The sequence below is a fragment of the Panthera leo genome, chromosome D1, assembly GCF_018350215.1.
Source record: "Panthera leo isolate Ple1 chromosome D1, P.leo_Ple1_pat1.1, whole genome shotgun sequence".
Classification (NCBI taxonomy): Eukaryota; Metazoa; Chordata; class Mammalia; order Carnivora; family Felidae; genus Panthera; species Panthera leo.
The window spans coordinates 100,341,872-100,361,986 of record NC_056688.1 but is presented as its reverse complement, the minus strand read 5'-3'; the positions used below and the strand labels follow the sequence as shown (position 1 = coordinate 100,361,986).

At 39.8% G+C, this 20,115-nt stretch overlaps 2 protein-coding genes across 2 annotated transcripts; both read right to left on the bottom strand.

The window, feature by feature from the left end:
- Positions 1 to 4,921: 4,921 nt before the first annotated feature.
- Positions 4,922 to 5,835, bottom strand: LOC122199862 (olfactory receptor 4C6-like). Its single transcript, XM_042905232.1, is given in 2 exon segments — positions 4,922 to 5,397; positions 5,400 to 5,835. Coding segments are annotated over 2 exon segments (912 nt in total).
- Positions 5,836 to 18,282: 12,447 nt separating this feature from the next.
- Positions 18,283 to 19,230, bottom strand: LOC122201298 (olfactory receptor 140-like). The gene has a single exon (XM_042907184.1). It carries the CDS (start codon positions 19,228 to 19,230, stop codon positions 18,283 to 18,285), a length of 948 nt encoding a protein of 315 aa, XP_042763118.1.
- Between the last annotated feature and the right edge of the window lie 885 nt (positions 19,231 to 20,115).

The window sequence follows — 20,115 nt, the reverse complement described above, 5'->3', positions numbered from 1 at the left end:
GCAAAATGCCCGTGTATTTACTAAATACAAGAGCTGAGTTCTGGGATGAAGCACATCAATTCATAAGGATCTGTAATGTGTTGGGATTAGGATTAGATAACAAGTGCTTTTTCAGGAATAACACATTTTATGAATAATGTGCAAAGCTGTGTGGATTCATCAAAAATCTTCTTTTTTTATGTCTGAATACCTAAGCGATATATGTTATGACTTTAAAACTAAAAACAAGTTTTAGAGATTAAAGGAATGTTTCTCTTTCTACTTTTTTTAAACGAAGTAATGACAGGGGGCGCCTGGGTGGCAAGGCTGGTTAAGTGTTGACTTTGGCTCAGGTCATGATCTCACGGTTCATGGGTTTGAACCCCGCATCAGGCTCTCTGATGTCAGCACAGTTGGGATCCAACTTGTTTGCACTTCCTCTCTCTGTCTCTTTTTCTCTGTCTCTCTCTGTCAAAATAAATAAATAAACAGTTTTTTAAAAGAAGGAATGACAGGTCTGCTTACTTTAATCCTTCAGAGTATGTAGCACTGGGATTGAAGCTTGAGGGAAACTTGGACTTAGCGCATGAGATCCCTTCAAAAAAGGTCCATACCAAGGAGTTTGTTGTTCTACACACTTTTGTGTCCTACCGAATTTTATGTCTATTCACATCTGACAAAAAGAAGCAGAATTGAAGTGATTTGCCAGAAAAGTGAATGTGCAGAAGCACCTTCACCTGTGGTATTAACGGGCACGTGCTATTTTCTTTTAACTGACATTTTAGAGACTTTTCCCGACCAGAAGAACCATCTGACCAGGAACACACTCCTGGAGGAGACGATCTTTTAAACACATGACTCAACAGCAGAACTCCAGCAATTAAATCCTGGAATCCTGGTTCCTTCTTTGAACCACACTTGGCATCTTCTACTTTATTCCATACCTCGCTTTGCTTAATCCTTATTATTTGATTCTATTAGAGAAACTGAGTGGGATAACACTGAAATAATAGTGGGAAGATCGAAAGGGACAGATAATATAATAAGCATGTTATTTGTGCAAATATTTAATTTGTGAATTAAAAAAGAAACTGTACAAGTCAAAAAAGACAGAGGAGAGAGATAGAGACAGGTACAAAGAGATGTATGAAATGGGGGGGGGGGGGGGGGGAGGGAGATACAAGGTAAGAGGGAGAGAAACTAGAAATTTGCCCCTTCAGAATTGATCCAATAGACCAATCTTACCCACCGATTTAAAATTCCACCTTTATCATTTATTAAATTACAAAAATTATACCAAGTTTCCAAAGATAGATGGCTTAACCACTGGACCATTTCTTCTGTTCTTTAGAATTCTCTATTAAATGGCCTTTAGCAAAATATTTACACAGCAGAGCTTTATGGTATATTCTGATATGTAGAAGATCCAGTCCCGTTTCTACTTCTCTCATGTTGTTTTTATTACCAAGGCTGTTCAAACATAGCTACACATACACACAAATTTTAATATTAGTTTATCAATTTCAACAAAGATGCACTTTCTCAGTCTTTTGCAGAAGTGTTATTAATTCATCACAGAAATTGGTGTCTCTAAAATCAGGGTCTCATCTAGGGTGCGCAGAGCAGCCAAATATTTTTTTACAGGACCCCTGCCTAGGTAAATACTCTTATGAAATAATAATAATAATAGAGTAAAACCTTGATTTGTGAGCATAATTCATTCCAGAAACATGTTTATGATCCAAGCACTTGTCGTATATCAAAGTGAATTTCAAGAACCGTTGGCTCAGTTGTGACCATGTGATATTTGGTGTCACGTGCTACTCATATTGCAAGATATCGCTCGTTTATCAAATTAAAATTTCCTAAAAATGTTTGCTCATCTTGTGGAACACTGGTAGAACAAGGTACTTGGAGTCCAAGGTTTTACTGTAATAATAACAATAATAATAATAATAGTTTGATTCAAAAGTATATTACAAGATTCACAGGTCAGTGTTAGATATAGTGAATTATTGACAGAATTCTAGAATTCAGGGTAGAAAGAGGTACTTTGGATTTGCTTATTGTCCAGTTAGACACAGAAAGATTCTTCCTGATGCGTAAACATCTGTCTTCCTCTTCATATCCAGAATCTATCTCTTCTTATTCTCTCCAGAACCTCTGTATGTTGGAATAATGCCTCTTGCTTGACATAATGCCCTCCTGGAACCAAGGTCCTGGGCATAAAACCTAGGATACTTCATAGAGTACAGTATAGAATCCAGAGTTTCTAGGGCATCTGGTTGGTGTCATGGGTAGCACAGAGAGCCAAAGAGCACCCCAAAGGAGGAAACAAGGATGAGACCCATGCAATCAGGTCCAGCTGGAGTACCCCACCAGAAGGCACTACCCAGTTCCAGACACTAGAGAACCTAGAAAACTTCACAGAAGACATTTCCAAGTGTGGAATGAAGACCAGAAGCCTTGCTTGCCCAGGTCTATGTATTATTTAAATATTATTATTAAATTAAAAACAGAAGTTCTTCCCGTCTGGGAGCATAAAGTGAGTTAGTCATGCAGACGGCTGGGAGAAAGTATTTTGGGCAGAGAGAATAGCCTACATAAAGACTCTGCAGCAAGAATGTAAATGACCAGTAAGAGGAACAGAGAGATGCCAGAGTAACCAGAGGAGTCAGCGAGGGTTTATTCATAAGGGAGGAGTTGAGAGTAATAAGAGGGCAGTCAGATTATGTCCACTTGATTGTTAGTATTGCAAAAGGTTTTAGCTTTTAACCTGAGTGAGATCAAGAGTCATTTCAGAGTATTGAATAAAGGTATGGCTAATATCTGACTTCTGGGTTTAAGGATATTTCTGCGTGTTGTGTTGACAATAGAGCAATAGGGCAGAGAATGCCAAGAAGGAAGTGAGAAGAGTGGGTGAGAATTGCAAATATTCAGGTGAAAGATGTAAGTGGCTAGGAACTAGAAAATGGTCCAAAAGAGATCACAATTGGGTGAATTTGGAGTATGTATTGAAGATAGAGCCAACAGAATTTCCTGATAAACGGGGGTATGAGAAAGAGAGACCAACTATGCCACCAGCTGAAATATAGAATATTGTGAATAGAGTAGATTTAGAGGTGGGAAAAGAATCTATTAGTCATTCAAGAGGAAATGCCATGAAGGAGGTTGGGTTTCCAGATCTCAGCCTCCGGAGAGAAGCCTGAGCTGGAGGTAGTAATTTGGGAGTCAAGGTCAAGTAGGGAAAATATGTCATGGAAGATTGGATTCAGTGATGGAGTCCATAAGATGAGAAATGAGGAAAGCCTATTCAATGAGTGACACAGATGTCACTGGTGATCTTGAAAAGAGCATTTTTAGTGTTAGGTCCTGAAGTATGCCTGAAAAAGATGTAAAGAGATTGGAAAGGGAGAAATGGGAAACAGGCATTACAGAATCGCTTAAGTTTTGCTACAAAGAAGAGACAACGAAACAGTAGTACTTGATAAAGGAAATGAGATCAAGGGAATAGTTTATTTTAAAAATGAAAGATATCAGACTGCCTCTTTGCTGATGCAAATGATCCATTCGTAAGGGAAATGAAAAAAGAGATGCCTTTATGTAAGTGATAAAGAGTTGAAGTCCAGAGCACAGATTGGTTGCCTTCAGACAGGAACACAGATAATGTATTTAGTGGAGTAAGAAGGTAGCATATGATTGAACAGGTGCTGACAGATTGGTAGGTATAGTCACAAGTCTGTGGAAGTATTCTGATGTCTTAATTTTTCTCAATGAAACAGGAAGAAAGTCCACCTAATGTTGCCCCCAAAATTTGATGCTTGCAAGGGCTTTTTAGGCATATACTCTTTTTCAAATTAAAGCACCATTTTACCCTATTTTGCTATGCCTTTGCATCATGAATAATAATGAATTTTCATATTTTATCATATTTCAATTTTACATAATCATATGAAATTTACAAACTACACTAGTAACAGCAAATCCCTATAAAAAAAGTAGTAAGATCAATATTTGTTTCAGATGTTAGGGTTTAAAAAGTCAGGCACTGAGCTCCTAAGAAATATGTTTAATGAGCAAAGGTATTTAACGTGAATTAATTTGGGGAACCCATAGGGCAGATATGAGAAGGAATTTGTGAAATCTAACTGACAGGTAATAATTTCAGCACAAATGGTAAGAACAGCTCTCCCCTTTGTAAGAGAAGATGTAGGTTTTGGACCTGCTTTTGATACGGGGAAAATTACCATACACATTACAAATATGTAAGGCTAGGGATATCGTTATGACCTTTCCAGTTCTTTAATTCTATAATTAAAATAGAAAAATGATCATCCTAAATTTTTTAGAGAGCAAGTTATTATGCTTTCATGGGCTTTTTCTTTCCTTCTTGACATGAGGCAAGGTCGAGAAACGTAAAGTGAATCCAGGAATGAAGAGGTAACTGAGGGAAGAATGACTAGGGAAACTCATCAGGACAGACTTATCTAAGGATGTGGGAGTTCATCCGAAGATGGAAAAAATGAGGTGGAGCCCACCAAGCGAAATCTCTGGAAAAGAGAAGTCCAGCAGTGAACAGAATAAGAACAAACAAAAGCCCTGAACCAAGACTTGAATTATTGAAAATCAGGCTTGAATTGTTTAAAAAGAAAAAAAAAAAAAAAACAGGTTTAAAAGAAAAAAGAAAAAAGAGTGGCCAGAATCTAGTAAGAAAAGTGATGGAGTATAAAATGTACTGGAGAGGTGGGAAATAGGGTGATTGTAGTGTCTTAGTGTGATTTGCATATTAAAAGATGCCATCGGCTGCTGTGTGCCCAATGGATTGTGATGAATGTTGGAGGGACAAAACCTCGTTGTCCTTGAAGGAAAGATTTGTCCTTCGCATACAAATTAGTGACACCCCAGGTTGTTTGTTTCTTATACCTTCTTGTATAGAAGTGTCTTATACCTTCTTGACCCACAATTTCCTCATGGCATTTTTCACCTCTGCATTCCTCAAGGTGTAGATCAGGGGGTTTAACATGGGTGCAACAATGGTAAAGGACACAGCCATTGCTTTGTCGATGGGGTAAGTGGCCACAGGCCGCACGTACAGGAAAATGCAGGGCACGAAGAACAAGACGACCACAGTGAGGTGGGAGCCACAGGTCGAGAGGGCTTTGCGCCGCCCCGCAGAGCTGCAAGACTTCAGGGAGCAGAGGATGACCACGTAGGAGGCCACGAGGATAAGGAAGATGGTCACACACATCACCCCACTGTTGAGGAAGACTAAGAGACCCAGGGCGTGGGTGTCCATGCAGGCGAGTTTCAGCAACGGGAACAAATCACACATGAAGTGATCGATGACATTGGGACCACAGAAGGGTATTTGATACATGAAGAGAAGCTGTATTGCTGCGTGGATAAACCCCCCACGCAGGCGCCTCCCAGCAGCAGGCGGCACACCCGAGGGTTCATGATGCTCGGGTAGTGCAGGGGCTTACAGATGGCCACGTAGCGGTCATAGGCCATCACGACGAGAAGGATGACCCCCACACCACCAAAGAAATGCTCCGCAAAGAGCTGGGTCATGCAGCCTTCAAAGGAGATGGTAGTTCTCTCGGAGAAGGAGTCCACGATCATCTTGGGGGCAATGACAGAACAGTAGGTGGCATCCATGAGGGACAAGGAAGTGAGGAAAAAATACATAGGTGATCTCAGGTTCTGACTTGTGATCACGGTTACCACCATGAGTAGGTTCCCCAAAACCGTGGACACGTACAGGATTAGAAACACAGCAGAGAGCATTTTCCGCAGCTCTGGGTTCTCTGTGATGCCCAAAAGAATGAATTCAGTCGCATTGTTTGGATTCTCCATTTACTTTGGGCTGAGATAAGCACACCACACTGAGCTGGAAAATCTACAAAAGAATACTATTTTGAATTAGTAATCATTGAGTGTGCTGGACAATTTTTTCACTGTGTCTTACACCTTCTTGACCTACTTTTTTCTCCAGCCACTGACATAGCAACCAGCTGCTAACAGTATAGCCTGACAAGAGCTCCGTCCTACTGATCCCTCCACCAACACCTTCACTCCCCAGTACATCTGTTGTTTCCTGTCCCCATATGTGTTGCTTGAGATACTTGGAAAACCCCACTTATCATTCTGGCGCATACTCCTACCTGGAAATATGAAGAGATTAACATACTTGAAAGAAATCCTAGACCATTCATAAATAGAAGCCAAAGAATAAATGGTAACCAGTTTAACCACAATCTTGGATTAACTTGCCTTTCTTCCCTATTTCACTCTCCCCATTCACTGCCTCCAGAATAAACCACCTACGTACAAGCCTTCTCTCAGCCTCTGATTTTTGGTAACTTCAAGCCAGAAGCTAACACTCATTTATCACTAGACACACCCAACAACCAAGAACACATAAATTCTCCTTCACTTCTTCCACATATGCAATGAGCACTTAGAATGATCTAAGTTGAACAGCCTACCAGCTAGGTCATATCCCAAGGACTCCCCACTTATTAAAAGCTATACTCTTTCCATGTACATGTTATCTTCTCAAACTGGATTATTATTACGTATTGTGAATATGCAATGAATCACCACCATGTCTCAGGCAGTGGAATACCCTATGAGACATTTTCTACATTTTAGAGATAAGATATGGAGGCTTCAAAGAGTAGAAAAATAAGACACTGAGTTCCCACCGTTAGAAAACATTGAAACCAAGTTCAAATCTGGCTTTTCCTGGATCAAAATCAATAGCAACGGCAAGCAATGTCTCTTCTCTTAAGAGTCTATCAAGTGCTCGATATGGTAGAGACATTTGCTTCATGATATTTCGCTATCATAACAAATCAGTGAGATAAATTTATGCTTTCTGTGCTCATTTTACTAAATAAATCCTACAGTAAAATTCAACAACAAATTCGATGACAATTTTACCATAAAGAACATGTTCTAATTATATATAATCCAATCCTGAAACTAGAAATTACAACTAATTAACTGTAACTAACATTCCAAGACTCTAATAATTTGCCAGATATGCTGACTAAAGAAAATAAAACTGTGCCTCTTTCTCTGCCCAAGGAAGACCCCGATCCAACTTAGCTGATATCACCCCTGCACGTGAGCCTGAACTAGTATAAATCATTCCTTCCATTTTTCCTTGTGAAGGAGTGCCCCAGGCGAAACAAAGAATTTTAAAGAATAACCAAAATATCAATAAAACAATTCATTTATTTTTTTTTTACTCATTATGTACCAGCAAGGTACTTAGTCTGTTACATGCATTATTGCAATTATTTTTCATATCACATGAGTTGGAGGCTATCATAAATCCCATCTTGAGGATGAGGAAACTGATGTTTGGAGTCAGTAGGCGTCTCGTCTAAAATGAGTGAGGATTATGAATCCATATAATCTCATTTTGAGACACGAGCTCTTAACCATTACACTATGCCACTGAAGAAGTGAACAGTGGCCTCAGTCAGCTATATACAAGTGTCACTGCCACCAAATGATATGGTAAAAGCACTGTTCCAGTAGTAAACTTCTCTTTGCTATGACTACCTAAGCAGAGGCTGTCTGCCACTTGATAGGAATATGTTAGAGACCTATGGGGAATATAAATAAGGTTCTCTAAGATTCCTCTAAATCCCCAAAGACACATTTCTAATATTATTCCTTTTATTAAACAAGGTACACAATTGCCAAGGCACTGTTTGCAATCTACAGTATGGGCTAACCCCAATCTCCAGGATAGGCTAACCCCAATCTGCAATATGGGCTAACCCCAATCTACAGTATGGGCTAATCCCAATCTACAGTATGGGCTAATCCCAATCTCCAGGATAGGGTAACCCCAATCTGCAATATGGGCTAACCCCAATCTACAGTATGGGCTAACCCCAATCTCCAGGATAGGCTAACCCCAATCTGCAATATGGGCTAACCCCAATCTACAGTATGGGCTAATCCCAATCTCCACCTCAGAACTTTAAAAGTCCTACAATAGCCCTAATAGTGTAGAAGGAACATAGTCTCAGAATCAGGCTAGCCGGGTTTCATTCCAAATTATCCCTCTTATCTCTGAAGATGTGTCGTCACATTCTCACCACTCTGGGCCTCCGTTTCCTCATCTGGAGGAGGAGGCAGCTGTGGTAGATGAGTGGAATGCTAGGGGTTCAAAGGAGGCAGTTCAGGGACTCTGTCCCTCTCAAGCACAGAAGCTTGCCTCCTACCTGCCTTAAATGTTCCCACTTCCAAGTAAGATGTCCTTTGGCCATCTCAGGACTTAAAATATCTTAAAGCATAATACACTAGAATAGAGACTCATGCCCCTTCTGTCTTAAAATCTATAAATTTGTTATATTTCTTTTCTGACCACTAATACACACTCGGTATGACATTCAAGGCCTCGCCTCATACTAATCAACCTCATTTTTTGTATGCCTCCTTCGCACAGCGGTCAAAGCCATCTCTTACTGCCAGAACACACATGTCTGTCTAGTGTGGTGGGAGAGGCCGTGGGTTCAGAGAGAGCAGACTTAGCTCTCTGTCCCACTCCTGGCACTCACACACTGGACAACCTTCAACCCTGCAAAAAGAAAACAATGTAATTAGCCATTAAAGGGGCAGAGAGAGAGGGAGACACAGAATCCTAAGCAGGCTCCAGGCTCTGAGCTGTCAGCACAGAGCCCGACGCGGGGCTTGAAGTCACGAACCGTGAGATCATGACCCGAGCCGGAGTCAGACGCCCAACCAACTGAGCCACCCAGGCGCCCCTGATTTTTTTCTTTTAATTCCCACAAAAGCCATAGGAGACAGGAACCCGTATTAGCCTGGTTTTCTGATGCAGTGGTTAAGGCTTAGAGAAGTTGTATACTTTCGTATGTCTGTGACCAAGTCCATGGCACAGGATACTAACCACCATCTCTGCAGCCTCTCTAAGAATTCCATACCCTGCCTCACAATGCTTTCAGAAGCACCAAAGGAAGTACCAGGCATGAGAATGTTTGGGGAGCACTAACAAAATATTCACGACTATTTTCTGTTCCTATAAGCTCCTGTCTTCCTCCTGCCTCTGCCCATGCCATCTATTATCAACAAACCCATTATTATTCTTCCTTCCTGCCTCATTTCTTCCCGAATGCCCCCTTCACCACCATCATTCTGGATATTTGTTACAATGTCCAGCTAGGGTACATATCAGTGGTAATTCAGCTGTATTCCTGGCCAATTTTTTTAAAATTTCATGTCAGTGTTATCTCCCTATGTGGATTCTTAAGGATAGCTAATTTATTCTATTTCCACAAATGTCTAATGCTGTGCTGTGTACACTCTAGTCATTTAATTAAATTTAATTAAATCCATGAAATTGGATTCAACCCCAAACAATACTGGTGCCCGTCTTGCCTCCAGAAATGAGAGAGTGCCATTGTCAGAGCCAGGCTGCTATCCTTCTGGCATCTAAGCTCATATATCCCATCTTTCAGCTTTCTCATTTCTACTCTTAGACATACATTAGCCAATCCCAAGAGTGGAGCCCTACCTTGGATTTGCACTTTAATGTTGAACCACCGCTTTCAGATCCTCTTTGTAATAATGCCTTCTTTTTCCAGTGTTCCTATGAAATACGTTGGCTAAAAGACTATTCAGACAAAGAAGTGAAAAACTGCATTGCTTCAATTCTCTAATGATTACCTAGACAGTACATATTTCTCATTCCATAACATGTCCAAAACTGTGAGGGATAGAGGAGGTGCCCTACCTGTAAAGAAGGAAACAGAATGAGCACTCCTGAAATGATGCATATACAATGTAAGTTCCAGAAGGGAAATTATCAGTATGATCTATAAATTTCAAAGAAGATTAAGTGATCTAAGCCTTGACATGAGAATTTAGAAACTTCTAAGTTTTTGATAAAGAAAGTCAACAGGAAAGAGAACAGCATGAGCAAGGCATGAAGAAAGGAAAAACATAATGTACATAGCCAAAATATGTGAACTTTGACATCACAAAAACCTACATTTCATTCTGGACCTGCCAGGGATGTAATCAACCAGAAGTTACACATGGTCTTTAAATCACGGGGTTTTTTTCAGAGTTGTATTAAACATAATAAGTTCCTAGCATTACATTTTAGGTTTTGATATTTACATTTATAAATATTAAAATGGGATAAAATATTAAATTAAATTATAGTGTAGATGTTTGTTAAATATTTATTATAATGCTTGTGATATTTTTGGTGTCTCATAAAAGTTAGTCACATACACCCCTACTAACTGAGTTATGAGATGCCTTGAGTAGGTGTGCCTAGCTAAACTGGAGTTCAATTGGGAGTAGGGAGTAAGAACTTAAAGACCTATGTAAAATTCCTGATTTTCCACACTACAGTCAGTTCTCACTTCTGAGTACATAAAATAGGCCAGACAACTTCTCTGTGCCTCAGTTCCATTTTCTATAAAGTGGGAAGGTAATGTTACCTATTCCAAAAGGTTGTTGTAAGGATTAAATGATTTTACAAATGTAAAGGGCTTAGATCAGGATCTCTATTTCTTTTCCTAGAATGAGGAGAAGGATACTGACCACAAACTATTTTAAAACAGATCCTCTGCCTTTGGATCACGTGTTTACACAGGCTTCTAGTAAATGATATTAGATTTTATTAGAAGTATCCATATACTTCTACTAAAAGCTCATTTTAAGTTTTATAAATTGCAAAAGTAAGATATAGCCCTTGGAAAATATTTCGTATGGAGAGGTAGAGTGATAGAAAGCTGAAAGTCAAAGGACCACTCCCAAGCATAAGCCCTACTGGACCCTTTATTGATAGTGTAGTTCACTCTCTTCAGACGTGCATTTGTATGCAGGAATATTCTATGTGCACACTTATGTGTTTTGCTCTATATAAAAGTATATAAAATATAATAATATTCTTGAAATTTTAATTGAACTGTTTGGGCATTATTTGTCAACAGTTATGAATTTTCATACATTTTAACTTCTGCATGTGATTCTATTTTATGGTTGTACTATGATTCATATAATCAATTTGTTTTTGCTTGACATTTATGCTATTTCTAGTATTCTGTCCTATACACAATGATGCACTGGACGTCACTTTACTGACTTTTTTACTTTCTGGTTTGAATGTTTCCTGGTTGAATACTTCCTGGTTGGAGAAATTCCTAGTAATGACATCACCGGATCAAAAACTATGCATATGTTGAATTTCGATTGCTTCTGTAACTGTTCTCTCAAAATCCTGAAGTATCTTTCATTCTCATCAACAGTGTATGAAAGAGTAGTTTTTCCCACAGTTTTACTCACACTGAATATTATCAATCTTGATTATATTAACCAAATGATAAGGTAAAAAAATCATACATTACTTTAATTCTCATTTAATCATTCATTCATAGAATTTCATCAATGACCTAAACAATAAATATATTATCGGTCTCCAGATGAAGCTAAAGTAAATTTACTATGTAAACTTTTTTAAATTTTTTTTAATGTTTATTTATTTTTGAGAGAGAGGGAGAGACAGAGCATGAGCAGGGGAGGGGCAGAAAGAGAGGGAGACACAGAATCCGAAGCAGGCTCCGGGCTCTGACCTGCCAGCACAGAGCCAGATGCAGGGCTCAAACCCACAAACGGCGAGATCATGACCTGAGCTGAAGTCAGATGCTCAGCTGACTGAGCCACCCAGGCTCCCCTATATGCACTGTGATATCGATGTAGAGATATATAGTCTATACACAAAATATCAAAATAATAGTAATAATTTAGCATGTGCTACATACCACATATTTTGCTAGTACGTAATACATGTTTTCTCATTTAATTCTCACATCTGGCTCTGTTTAGACAAATTTTATGGCTGAGAAAAAGCAGAATAATTAACTTGTGTAAGGCTATACAGTTAATAAATGATAGAACCTGTATTTGAATCCAAGTTATGGCTGATTCATGTTTCTAAGTGTGTGAATGTCTTATGGAGCCGAATAATTTCTTCAGTAAAATCCTGGACCACAAGAAATGCGTTTATGGATGTCCCTGAGTTGTCCTTTTTAACGAGCAATCAATAGCCCCGTATTTCTCAGAATATCTGTACCCAGAACATATGCATCATCAGTAGAATGTCTCTAATTAAGAGCTTTAAAAGGATTATTTTTGTCAGCAAGTCTTCCTAATTCATTTTGCTTTCCTTGCGAGATGAGTGGAGAAGGAATTATCTACAACAGCACCTCTATGGGTTGGAAATTACTATACCATTGTAGATACAAAACTAATGTTCTCTAGGGATGTTTCCAGTGGGAGGGGGCTGAATCCCTGAAGAACCTTTCTTGATTTCACGACCCCATCCCCGAGCAAATCATATCAGCATCACCTTCAGCACCAACACTAACACCCTGCAGTGGACAGAGCTGCTCACATATAAATGTGTATGTGCTTATATAAATATATGTTTTATATAAATATATTCTTTAAATCTAATTCATCTTTACATTAAAACTGAAAGCCAAACAGGGCGCCTGGGTGGCTCAGTAGGTTAAGCATCCAACTTCGGCTCAGGTCATGGTCTCATGGTTCGAGCCCCGCGTCAAGTTCTGTGCTGACAGCTCACAGCCTGGAGCCTTCTTCAGATTCTGTGTCTCCCTCTCTCTCTGCCCTTCCCCCACTGGTGCTCTCTCTCTCTCTCTCTCTCTCTCTCTCTGTCTCTCAAAAATAAACACAGGAAAAAAATGAAACCAAACATTTGAAGTATCATTAAACTAAATCGGGAATAAAGCACCATGTAAATTCGTTCTCAAAGGTTATTGGAAAATCAAGGCTAAAAGCAGTTGGCACAAGAAGAAAGCAGAAACATGTGTAATATATACATATATATGTGTATTCATGTGCACACACACACACACACACACACACACACAGAGTTGCATGAAAAAAAGGAAACATAAAAATCTCTCTAAAACCATCCTAGACTTACCAGCTATTCCTGTTCCTCCCCTTCCTAAGAGCACATCCCTAAAACATAAATACACTCTCATAGTTACTAATCTCATGACTTGGATTAGGCAGACACTTACATTTTGATAATTTGCTAAAAGAGATTAAAGCAAATCCCATCAAAAGTGTTGATAGGTTAAGGCTCTCCATTCTGAAGACACAAATTTGCGTGTAGAGACAAAACCGTTGAACTACTGACACATTTTAAGTATTATTGTACATGTGTAAAAAATGATTCAATTAGTTCAACAATTTCAAAGGAGTAGTTCAAATTAAGAAGAACAAGTGTAATACTCACGTAACTTGTTGAAGTCACCTTCAGTGCTCGACCTGATGTCATCCTTGTGACCTCCAAAAGCCAGTTACCCGATGGTTCCAGAAGGTAGAAGGCAGAGATTGTACAAGTAAATTCTCCAGGATAATGTCAGGGTAACCAAAGTCTGGCCCCACCCAGGATGTACTTACATGAACTTTCATCTACAAAATAGCTACAAATCATGACCTATTAGAGTTTCCATTGAGCAGATCAAAGCATACAGGCAAATAAATCAGGACACGCACTGCAGACACATCGTCTAATCATTTCATGGGGAGCTATTTCTATAGGACCAGAGTTTCTCATGATTTTGGATGAAAGATTTACAACAGATGCTCTAAGTGTCCAAGAATTTAAATAGGAAACAATCCTTGTAGATGGCAGAGAAACTCAAATTTCATCTAAATAAGAAAGGTTGCCAAATAAAAAAAAAAAAAAAAAAAAAAAAAAGACAGCTAAGCTATTTACAAAATCATGCATGGAGATGTCCCTGCCATTTGGCTGTATTTTGAGCTTAATTTGTAAAGAGTTTCCAATCCGCATCTTAGAAGAAACACTATTAATAAGATGTTTTCCTTCGGGCAATAGTCTTGAGCTAAGAGGGCAGAGCGCCATTTTCCAATGGCACAGAATTTCCACGTGTGCAGACTTGTATCATTCCAATTGCATCCCTTGAGGCTGTGTCTCTACTGACTGGGGAGCTAATCACCGTACCACTGAATTCCTATCCACCCCTACAAGGATCTGTTTTTCTCTGGGGCAGAACTTCACTGGAGACAGGCCGGGCTGATGCTCCACAAGCACAACCCCAGATCCTGGTATTAACCATTCAATTATCTGCTCCCAATGTAACCTCTCTTCTTCAGTAACAGAATGGCCACAAAACCATCCATCTGCCTAATAACCTAGACGAAGAAAAGCCAATAAACCTAGCAAATCCTGGAACCAAGTTTTTCCACTACTTAGTCTGGTGTCCCCTTCATCTTTTAAGACTATTATTAAAATTGTCACACCTAACTGCAGAACAGTTGCCATTATTAAGGATTTTAAACAATGTACCTCAGCCAGAAAAAAAGGACTCAATTCTTTCTCATTTCATAACAATAGTACTCTCAAATAACATGTTTTCAATTTAGAAATATTTGGAATGATAGCCTTCATTCTTTTTCCACCTTCAATAGTGAAAAATATCAATATGCTACATTTACAACATAGTACACAGAATACAACAGTCTCCTGAGGAAGTCTCCAGAAAAGGAAGAGTCTCTCAGTTTTATTGAGTATGACCCACAAAGGTGATGGGCCATCTTCCGCACTTGGATTATTTTTACTAACATCTTAGAATCACTTCATGTTCTTACCTAACCACTTTGATATGTAGGTTAGGGGAAGCTTCTCAATCTTTTTATTTTTCATTACTGCCCTCCTAAGGCACCGTTGTAGACATTCTAATTACCCTCACTAAAATTTTAACACCACAGATATATTATCTATGTATGTACCTTATGTATATCTGTGCTTTATATATAAAAACAGTAAGATATTTTTATTCCCCAAGAAATTGATTTTACCTGAGCGAAGAATATTTTACCCTTTGCAAAAGCATATGAAAAAGCTTACTTACAAAAAGAAAGGTGGGGGGCCCTGGGTGGCTCAGTCAGGTAAGCATCTGAGTCTTGAATTTGGCTCAGGTCATGATCTCAGAGTCATGAGATTGAGCCCCGCGTTGGGCTCCATGCTGGGTGTGGAGCCTGTTAAGATTCTGTGTCTCTCTGCCCCTCCCCCACTCATACGCGAATGTTCTTTCTCCCTCTCAAAAAAAAAAATAATAAAATGAAAACATAAAGAAAGGGGTGAAGGTAAATAATGTGGTTAAATGTGAGCGTGACTGAAATCCTAGTTGTGCTACGAACAAGTACACACATCTATATCCAGTTCTCTTCTGCACCACCTCCTTAATATAATGTTTTTCATCATACCTATTACCAACACAATTACATTTTTCATTCATTTGTTCACTTGCTTATTAACCATCTGCTCCCCACTGTAATTTAAGTTCCACACAAACACAACCTGTTTGTGTTAGTCAACGTCTTATACCAAGCCCCTAGAACTCTCTGGCACACTGTGGGAATTAAATAGTATTTTTTTTTAATAAAGGAAATAAGAATTTCCTAAACTGAGTTGACTTTGGAGTCATTTTTCAAGCAATAAATATTCACACATGGAACAGCGATTGTAAAAGCCCTAGAGAAATGACATTAAGTGCTTGACAACACTACCCTCATGCCCAGACTATCAGTCTCCTCAACGATTGAATTGCTTGTTTTTCTTTCAAATATCTTTCTCGCCCATACTTCATTCACTGTCTTGCAAATGCAACCATTTGAATTTCATTTCCTGAGCCCGTTACATCCCACTTTTCATGATGTCCATGAAAGGAAATACATCTGTGGACATGAGATCATCAAGTGGCTTTTCTCGGACACAAGGAGAATCAAGAGAGTACAGGTAGCCTGGGAAACCAGGCTCAGGGGAAGGCTGAAGGGAAGAAAGTGACCCCCAAATAAGGGGGAAAAAATGCCTCACGGACAATCTTCACAATGTGGCCAATGAGTAGTTCTGCGTTTTGGTTATTTCACTTCATGCCAGCAAGGAATAGTGGGAAGTGGGAAGAGTAGAGGAGGCAGAGCCTAAAAGTCTTGATATTGACACTTAACCCTTATTGAATCGCATTTTTTTTGCATAAATAGTGTAAAGATCCATCGAATAAAACGTATTGCATAAAGAGACTTACAGCTCGTAAAGCGCTATCAAAATGTGTGCGTCACAGTTGGTCTTCAACAAGAGTTAGCTCACTCCCCTCACTTATTGTCTGATAGTCTCACCGAAGTCTACATAAACCAAAGTCTCCTTGTACAACAGATACGACCATTATGTGTCTTATTAATTTTTCAGAGTAAATATACTTCTTTCCCTCCTGTTGTTTTAAGTATCAGGAATAATCAGACGGCACTTGGCCTTCATGAGAGAATCTCGATGATGAGATTCTTTGCAAAGGATTACCTTAACATTCCTTGAAATTACTCCCAAACCAGCAAGCCTCCCTCAACAGTCTCCTGACAACAGGAGACAGTCTTAGACCGTCTTACATTTCTCCTTTCAGGTCTTAATGCCTGTCAAGTTTGCCGTTGACAATTTATAATCTGTGCCTCTTTAATCTTCTCACGTGGTACAGCCCTAAGACACAATCGTTGGCTGTAGCTTCCCTCTTTCAATCTCCCCTTTTGTCTCAATGTAGAAACATTTACTCAATACTCTCCCTGTTCTTACCCCTGGCTCCTATCTAACTGTCAAACTGAACCACACATTGTTTGGTCTGGAGTCTGTTGTGCTTAATTGAGTCTGTTGTGCTTAATTGCCACCAGCAATTGCAAACTTGATCCCTTTTAATAGATTAAGCGCTGTTAGATCATCTTCCGGGCCTCGACTTTGTGGGAAAATGTTCTATGCCTTATGATTTGAGACAGCCAGGCATAAACTAGGACACACAGTCACCCCCGAGAAAAGATAGACCGTGCTCTGGCATTACCATGCGGTCAAATTAAGATGTTAAGTCCAGATGACCAGCGAGTGTGAGAAAGGGACCTCTGTGGGAAGTAGCACAAGTTGGAGCCTTACAGTCAGAGAAGCTTTGTTTCGTAAAGTGCTGCGTAGTGAAAGAGAATGACCCGGCAGATTCCATGTGCACAGAAGAGTGTTATTGCGTAAACGTATCTCTATATGGAAGACAAGGCTACAACCAATTTTGACACCGTCTTTCTTGAAGGACAAAGTGAATGAGCAAGACCTGCAGAAAAATGTCTTATCAATAGATATAAATGCTTCAGACGACTGTGTTTTATCTGAAAGAAAGTAGGACTGAGATCTGGAAGACCCGTGTTCAAGTGTTGCAGCTGAAACTCGTAGACGTGTGACCTGAGGCAAGTAAATTAGTAAACCTCTCTTGTCACCAATTTGCTTCTCTGTAAAATGAGGACAGTAACATTGGAACTACCGATTTTGGATGCGGATAAATCACCTGAGCTGAATATGCCTGATAAGTAATAAAATGTTCATTTAATATAAATGTATGTATCACAACCTCCCGAACAAAAGCTTTAGAACCTAATCATATGTCCTTTTGTTAAGGTTAAATAAAATAATGTTTACTGTTGTTGTTTCAAATGGCTCAGGTTTTGGTAAGGAGAAAGAAAAAAATTCCTTTATAGTAAAAAATATTTTAAAAAAATAAATAAAGTATGAGTCATAAGGGTATTTTTATTTTTTATTTTTTTATTTTTTTTATAAGGGTATTTTTAAAGATGAGACCAAATTCAGAGTGATTTCAACATTTCTGGCTTATTTATTGTGCCAAAAAAAAAAAAAAAAAAAAAAAAAAAAACACCCTAAACTAGAACTAGGTTATGAATTATTCCCTTCCTTTTGTGTGTGTTTTCACTTTTGCCTTTGGTACATTCATAGGGCTAAAAAACATCAGCAGTTTCACTCCCCAACTGTCCCGTCCACATATATCTACCTAAGAATTTCTATTTTCTGTTTCACCATAGGTGAAGCAAAAAAAAAAAAAAAGTCCTATGGAAAAAACGATTTCATCCAAGTAACATATGTATGAAAAATTTGGTAAAGTAACAGTAAGACTCTGGAGAAAAACATACTCTATAATAACCAAACTTGGGATTTATAGTCGTCTTTTCCATTGCATACCTTGAATCTACGAACACTGACGCTTTGGTAAAGTACATTAAAAACTATCAAAAGCACCTATCAAAGGGCTTAGCCACTATTGAGTGTTTAATAAATGTTAGTATGTGGGACTTTTTTTTCTGTCAGCCATCTGCAAAATTTATTGATTCTCTTTCATACTTTATGACAGATATAGTCTTCCCTATTTATATATACCATCACTTCCTTGGCATTATGAACAGCCTAACTCTCTTCTTCCACAGACTCCTCATGGCATTTTTCACCTCTGTGTTTCTCACTGTATAAATGATAGGATTTAACATGGGAGTGAGGATTGCAAAGAACACAGTCACCAGCTTATCCACAGGGTAGGTGACCACAGGACGCATGTAGGTGAATATGCAAGGCACAAAAAAAAGTACAACTACGGCAAAGTGGGAGCCACATGTTGAGAGGGCTTTGTGTCGTCCTTCGGAGCCGTGGGAATTCAGGGACCTCAGAATGGCTATGTACGAGATGAGTAGCATGGAAAAAATGAGCAAGCACATGGCCCCACTGTTGGCCGCCACCACCATTCCCAACCTGTAGGTGTCGCTGCAGGCAAGTTTCAGCAGAGGGAAGAGATCGCACATGAAGTGGTCAATGACGTTGGGACCACAGAAGGGCAAGCTGACCATGAAAAGCGTCTGCACAGCGGCATGCAGGATCCCCCCTAGCCAGGCCATCGCCAGCAGGAGGCGGCAGAGCCCCTGTCGCATGATGGTTGTGTAGTGCAGGGGCTTGCAGATGGCCACATAGCGATCATAGGCCATGACAATGAGGAGGATGATCTCTGATCCTCCCAGGAAGTGCTCCACAAAGAGCTGAGTCAGGCAGCCACCCAAGGAGATGGTTCTCCTCTGATACAGCAGGTCGATGATCATTTTGGGGGTGGTCACAGAGGTGTAGGAGGCATCTATAAAAGACAAGTAAGTAAGAAAGAAATACATGGGAGCGGAAAGTGTGGGGCTGAGGGAGATGGTGATGACAACGAGCAGATTGGCAAGCACAGTAAATAGAAAAATGAACAAAAAGACCACGAAGAGTATTTTCTGCAAGCGTGGATTCTGCGTGAGTCCCAAGAGAAAAAATTCAGCCACATTGTTCGGAGGTGTGAGGCTATCCATTCAAGAAGGAACACCCTCCTGGGGCCTGAATTCCCTACAGAGGGATAAAGAGAGATACCTATTAATCCATGAAAGGATTGTAGTCTGAATTTCATGGTACAAAAACAGTCACTGTAACTGTAGCGCATGTTCTGGGCACTCCTTGCCTCGGCGTTTGTCTTCATTCCTTCTTCCTCCGCAATGCTCTGTCTCTTCATACACCTCCCACCTGCCGCTTATAAACACCCAAAGGGCAGCTCCTGATGTGTAATTTACGGAGAAAACCCTGGGTTTTAAACACAAGTGGGATTTTCCGGGTTCCAACCCTAAGTGACTTCACTAAGTCATTTCAGTGGCCCACGCTTCTGAGCCCTCCTCTCTGCCTGTGACCTTATACATTGTAACTCAGTTACAACTGACTTACAACTGTAACAACTGAGTTAACTTACAACTGTAAGTCAGTTAAGTGTCTGACTTGATTTCAGCTCGGGTCAGGATCTCAGGGTGATGGGATCGGGCTCCATGCCAGGTGCTGCCCTCAGTGTGGAGCCTACCTGGGATTCTCTCTCTCCCTCTTCCTCTGCCCCTCCCCGACTTGCATGTGCAGTCTCTCTCTCAAAATAAACACTTTTTTTATGTTTATTTTTGAAAGAAAGAGAGAGAGAGAGCACACAAGTGGGGAAGGAGCAGAGAGAGAGAGAGAGAGAGAGAGAGAGAGAGGGAGACACAGGATCTGAAGCAGGCTCCAGGCTCTGAGCTGTCAGGGCAGAGCCTGACACAGGGCTGGAACTCATGAACCCGAGATCATGACGTGAGCTGAAGTCCAATGCTTAACCGACTGAGCCACCCAGGCGCCCCAAAAAAATAAACACTTTAAAAAATAATAATAAAAGATAAAAGTTTTTA

Excerpts from the sequence above, each read along its gene's own strand:
- LOC122201298 (XM_042907184.1), bottom strand. The coding sequence starts at position 19,230 with ATGGATAGCCTCACACCTCCGAACAATGTGGCTGAATTTTTTCTCTTG.